This window comes from Adiantum capillus-veneris, chromosome 16 (assembly GCF_014529385.1).
Source record: "Adiantum capillus-veneris isolate H3 chromosome 16, ASM1452938v2, whole genome shotgun sequence".
NCBI classification, from domain to species: Eukaryota; Viridiplantae; Streptophyta; class Polypodiopsida; order Polypodiales; family Pteridaceae; genus Adiantum; species Adiantum capillus-veneris.
The window spans coordinates 41,598,095-41,604,006 of NC_140946.1; the positions used below are offsets into that span (position 1 = coordinate 41,598,095).

Sequence of the window (5,912 nt, forward strand, 5' to 3'; positions counted from 1 at the left end):
CATAAAATGTGTCATGTATGTTTGAAGTGGAATATATCATAGTAGGAATTGTGTAACAAATATCCTTGTGGACTTTAACATCATTGCTAGACGTGTTTTGCAATTTATTTTACCGATGGCCATTGAGGAAGTTTGTCTCCTGTCGTCTATACCACAATCTACAAACTTGCGAAGTTGGTGCATTGGATCTCACAAAAGGAGATCCATGTATGTTTGGCGAACCATAGATGATGAGCGCATATTTGGGATTGTCATGTGCAATCTCGGTGTTAAGAAAAAAATGACGGAAGACCTAGAGACTAAAATCAATCGATTTTGCATGCTTCACAATCCAGTAATGCAAAAGTGGATTTTACAATAAGAGGATGCAAAGCAACAGCGACAAAGGGTACGAATTGAGTGGAGACAGGAAAGACAACCACCGATGCATTAGCCGGCGGGTCTTGTGAGCCTACCAACATTTATGAGCTTAAGATGGTTGCACAACCAATTGAAAAGCAAAGAACAGTGCGAAAAACAAGTGACTCAGGAGGAGTGGGAGTACTCTCGGGGTTGCACGACCAAGGTAAGTTTGCAATGTACGACTAGTGGCTTTCTAGATTTTTGGATGGCCATTCATAATCTTTGTTGATTGTAGTATAAGTGATACCCCGGCAGCATGGTGTAAAGTTCCACATTTTAGGGTGGAACAGATCGACAAAAGGAGTTTTACACAAGATTGTGGAATCATGGAAAAATTCAAACAATCTAGTCAGATGATGGTCCTCTTATGCAGATCTTGTGGTGGCGGAACTCACTTACTTCGGCACGCTACAAAAGATTTTGAGGATCAATTATAGAGGATTTTTTGTGGATTTGTTCGACGTGCAATGGTTCAAGATAAACATGGAGGGTTACAACACTACTATGTGCAGAGAAGATTCAGGTTTCCTTAAGGTGGATTCAACCAAAATATGGACCAAACTTCGAGACACTTTCGTACTACCCGAGCATTGTGAACAAGTAAGTCTGTAAATATTTAACATCCAATTTTAGAGGAGTGGTGATCTGGAAGCACTTATGTAAGTTATGTGGCTCTTGCAGGTGGTATTTCATCCTATAAAATCTGCACCAAATTGGTGGTATGTCATAGAGGTAGCCTCTCATAGTGCACGGACGTATGAGGGCTACCATGTGCCAATCACAGCGGCATCACTGAAGGAGATCGGAGAGTACACTGATTCAGAAGCCACTGAGGTGGTGCCAAACGAGCCTGGTGCTGCTATTCTCTATGGGATGCATGCGAAGGACCTACAAATTGAAACGGGGGACATTTGCCTAAACGGAGAGCTCTATATAGACATAGGGAGTTATAATGAGTTATGCAAGGATGAGAGAGAGAGAGACCTCTTAAAGCCATAAACATTGTATTTGTGCAATTATGCTCCTTTTTATAATATATATTATATTCACATGGAGTTTTGTCCATTCTTATCTATATTGTATACTACTTGAGAGATTTAAATTGTGATTACTTAAATCATAAATTGTGATTAATCAAATTATAAGTTGTTCAAATTTTCTTCTCCATTCATCATTAAGATTTAATGTTCATGTATTTAATGCACGTATGGATGATGATCAGTTTCTTTCTTTCTTGTCACCCGGGAGTAGAGGAGGTGATACGAGGAGCGTCATCACTTTGGAGCACCGTCGCTTCATTCCACTCCTACGGCATCTCCCTCTGTCTCGGAGCGATCAACGTGCTCTGAGAGTTCGATGTCGACTAGACGATCTACACACTCTTTTAGGCACTAACGCTCCAGTGGTGGCGATGATGGTTGTTGTGGAGATGCCGTTGATGATGCTTCGATACCGCATCATAGTCGATGAGGCTCCTTACCTTCCCCTTCTTTTCTCGTGCACACCAACCACCACGACATCGCATCTACTCAGGTTTTGCGCGACTATCGGTCGTTCCTGGCTACACACCACTTGCTACTCCTCCGAGAGTCACCCCAGTCGACACTCTTTGCTTTGGGGCCTAGACTCCATTGGAGACACCTGTCGTTCGTACCCCCATCAAGACGCCACTAAAGAAACCTATCGAAACACCCACGTTCACGCATCACAGGCGAGAGGGGTTGTTGTACTCGATCGACATCAGCAATGGTATCATCATGGATGACGATGGCAAGAAAGTGATCTCGCGCATGCGTGGTATTTGCTCTCAGGTGTTTCAACACTACATGTTAAACACCTGGAGTGAAGTGCCAAATGAATTAAAAGACAGAGTCATCAGCATACTGCATGATGATTTTCTTGTGTCAAGTCAGAATGAGTGCTTCCATGAAGACCTGATGAAGGTACCGATGCACGAATACTGCAAGGATAAGCGTTCTGAAGTGCAAAAAGCAATAAAGCATGGGTGGAATAGGCCATATTGGCTAGCCAAAGAAGATTGGAAGAATACAAAGCGAGGAATGCACGAGAATCCTAACAAGTGGAAGCAACAAAAGGAGGCAACCAAAGTGCGAGTAGAGGCAGGGAGCTCGCACCACTTAGGGAGCGGCGAGTGGGTATCATTTGAGGTCGATTTTGTAAGTGTTTTTTCATTGCCCTTTAGGTTTGGCAGTTATAGATAATTATACTTTTAAATTCTAACATAACGTATTCTTTGTATGTTTTGAACAGTGGTCGAGGACAGGATGTGATCCCACACTGTACAAGCGTGAATATGCAGGCAAAAAGGGCTTAAGCACCCTTATGTACATTCTCAGTTCTCACTCCGACATGGTTAGTATTTCACTTTACTCTCTTACATTTGTTGTATGTTAATGATAAGCTAAAAAATAGATTTTTTTGTAATTATATGTTTATACTTACAAAAAGTCTTATTGTTTTTTTTTTTTGCAGAATCCCATAGATACGCCGTTTGGACGCAATGAGACATCGGATTTAGACGAACATCAATCTAACCGTAGCCAGATAGCACTAGTTTTCTTTTGTTATAGCATGTATATTGAGATGACGTATGTACGTCATTTTTGTAACTATTGGTCAACGAAGTATTTTCTCAATAATGACAATTGTGTTGTAAGTATTACATTTTGGTCAAAGCTTAACAATCAAGTGATTTTGCCTATGATGTGTATAATCTTGTCATTGTATTACTTTCGTCAATTCAATTTCATAGAAATACTTTTGTCAGTTTTACATCTATACCATGGGAGAAAATATTTTATCAAAATTCACGCCTTTCATTTGCTTTAACCCTTTAGCAACCAATCTAACCTTATACTTAGGCTCGGGATCATTTGTCGTGTACTTGTTCTTGTACACCCATTTGCATGGCAATGCTTGTTTACCCACAGGTAACTCTGTCAATTCCCAAGTTTCATTTTGCTAAGACCAAGTTATACTCAGATTGCATAGCCTCTTCCCACTTCACGATCTCGTCCATTTGAATGGAATTTTCCGTGCAAGGGTGCTATCAAGCCTTTGTTGATCAAAACATCTTGCATAAGCTTTCGTGAAATAGCAAAGTTTGTGCCATCAATCTTTTTGATGTAGTACTCTTCTCTTTTGGAAGCACTACTCGCAGCCATGACTCAAGAGAATGTAGCCAAAAACTTTATGGCAAATTGGTTGGGATAATTTTGGTAGAGTTTCCCCTAGAACAGAAGCAAAAACACAAACCAAATGTAGTAAAATCAATGTATAAAAACAACCAAATGTGCCAAGAATGCATAAAATAAACTCGTCGGAAAAATCCGACAAAGTGTCCTCTGTATGAGGAGAAAACTCTCAAACCTGACAGGACAAAAGTAAGCGCATAAACTGCTCAAAACAACCATGGGCATAAACTCCTCAAAACCAACTGTCGTGTGACCACCAACTCGATGTTAAAAGCAAAAAAATCTGACGAGATACATGTCCTATGGCGAGGGTACCGTAAGAGGGGATCTCCAGCTACCTGTATCACTGTAGGTATCTCAACATTTGAGAATACACCTGCTCAAAGAAAACCTCACGCAATGACCCTCCAAAAGACTGAAGCAGACACAAAACGACTAGACACAATCTCAAAAAGGGCTCTTTTGATCCGAGTCTCAAAAATGACCGAGAAAAGCTCCCAACATGTCAAGCCAAAACGATGCCACAAAATACATACATAGGCAGTGACCGCAACTCAACATACGTGAATGACTGCTTACAAAAAGGCGCCAAGAACTACTGCGTGCAGTAAAAAGGATCCCTACAAGGATATCTGCTTCCAAAAGAGCTCAATAGCAATATGCGTGCTCAAACAAACATACATTCATCAACGCATCTGTCCGTAGAGAAACTGCTGTCAAAATGACTACCAAAATCGCATGAAAGGCGTTGTGCCTGTAAGTGTTTGGAAACCTTGAGAAACTCGTGTACGTTGGCTCAAAAATTCCCTGTAGACCTGTGTATCGGTGCAGAATAGGAATGTCGATGCCAATTTTCACCACCAGATAGAAACGCGCTAGTCCAGTAGCTGCCAAAGAAGTAGAAGTTGAAAACTGTGCTGTAGAGCGTAATCGGTGCACTTGATGCAGATGTCTTCTATGATAGAGGTACCTCACCCACGCATGTCGCAAGCATTGCCGTCCACAAAAAAAGGCTCACCCATGGGAACACCTGTGTCGAGGCCGGATACCAAAAATCCGTCGTGTAATGAGAGGTGCCGTCTGTTCCAATTTACAAAAACCGGTGTCAAAACTGATGTGCCGTGCCGTCGAAGAATGCAAAAAATTGATATGGAGCACCGAGAAAGTAAGTATGATCTCTCTCTCACTCTGTATGCCGATGTTGATGCTGGTGCAAAGTGGCAAGTCATTGATATGTCGATGTCGCAAAACCCTGCTCTCTCTCTCTCTCTCTCTCTCACACACACACACACACACACACACACACACTCTTGGTTGCTCATTTTGTGGGTTTGGCTAATGAAATTCCACACTTACTTCCACTGAGGCACTTGTACTCTAATTCAAATGTTCTACCTATGCTTGGTCTCCTTACAGTTGGTTCTGATGCTCTAGTTAGACCCCTAAAAGAGCCGCCCATCCTCTGGTTCTATCTAAGTCTTTTGGTTTTACTTCATTCCCTTGTAAATGAGGTAGGATTGATTTGATTTGTAATAAGGTCTCTTTGGAACATTGAATGCTACTAAACCCCTAGTTCCAACCTACAGGTTCACTTTATCTAAGTAGGGTTAAAACTACCCTATGTTGGCATAGTCTTGGTGAATTCCATGTGGAAGATGTATGAGTCAATTTGACTCCCTTTTCTCATTTTGGCTACGCTGAAACTGAACCTACTTACTTGATCCTTTGTACTCAGCCCATTTGGGGTGCCCTCAGCCACAACCTTTAAAATTAGATACTTTCTTCTATTGGGTTTGGTGGGGTCTTTTTAAGTTTTCATTATCCACTGAAGGGTTGGTGGCCACTTGCATTTGGGTGCGGACTCTCTGCCATGCTGGGCTCTCGCGGCGTGTTTGTCTGATGCACATTACACATTTGCTTGTTTGGGCTCCACCTGACAATACTGATGCGGAGACGGCTCTGAGACGGCGAGCCATTCACGACTGTGGACCCGTGGATCAGAAAGGGATGCTCTCTAGTGAATGGTCTTCCTCTGACTCACTTAGCATTGCTACCTTTGCATCTGCTCTCTCTCTCTCTCTCTCTCACACACACACACACACACACACACACACACACACACACACTTGCTCGCTCTTAATATCCCAGCTCTGCTCTCTCAGAGTGAGGAAGTCTCTCTTTCACACTCACTAGCTCTCAAGCTCTCTCACTACCTCTCGGGCGTGTGTGAGGAGGGGGGGGGGGGGGGTCGAATGTCGAGGGAATTGGTGGAATCAATGGCTTGTTGTGGTTTCA

General features: G+C 42.4%; 1 protein-coding gene across 1 annotated transcript; it reads left to right on the top strand.

The window, feature by feature from the left end:
- The first annotated feature begins 885 nt into the window (after positions 1–885).
- Positions 886–3,260, top strand: LOC147438901 (uncharacterized). Its single transcript, XM_086483941.1, has 6 exons — positions 886–1,002; positions 1,084–1,134; positions 2,499–2,579; positions 2,674–2,775; positions 2,896–3,011; positions 3,191–3,260. Exons 1-6 carry the CDS (start codon positions 886–888, stop codon positions 3,258–3,260), a joined length of 537 nt encoding a protein of 178 aa, XP_086340067.1.
- The last annotated feature ends 2,652 nt before the right edge of the window (positions 3,261–5,912 follow it).

Coding starts and splice junctions, on each gene's coding strand:
- LOC147438901 (XM_086483941.1), top strand. CDS start 886: ATGGAGGGTTACAACACTACTATGTGCAGAGAAGATTCAGGTTTCCTT. Junction 1,003..1,083: donor TACCCGAGCATTGTGAACAA/GTAAGTCTGTAA, acceptor TGGCTCTTGCAG/GTGGTATTTCATCCTATAAA. Junction 3,012..3,190: donor AGCATGTATATTGAGATGAC/GTATGTACGTCA, acceptor TACTTTTGTCAG/TTTTACATCTATACCATGGG.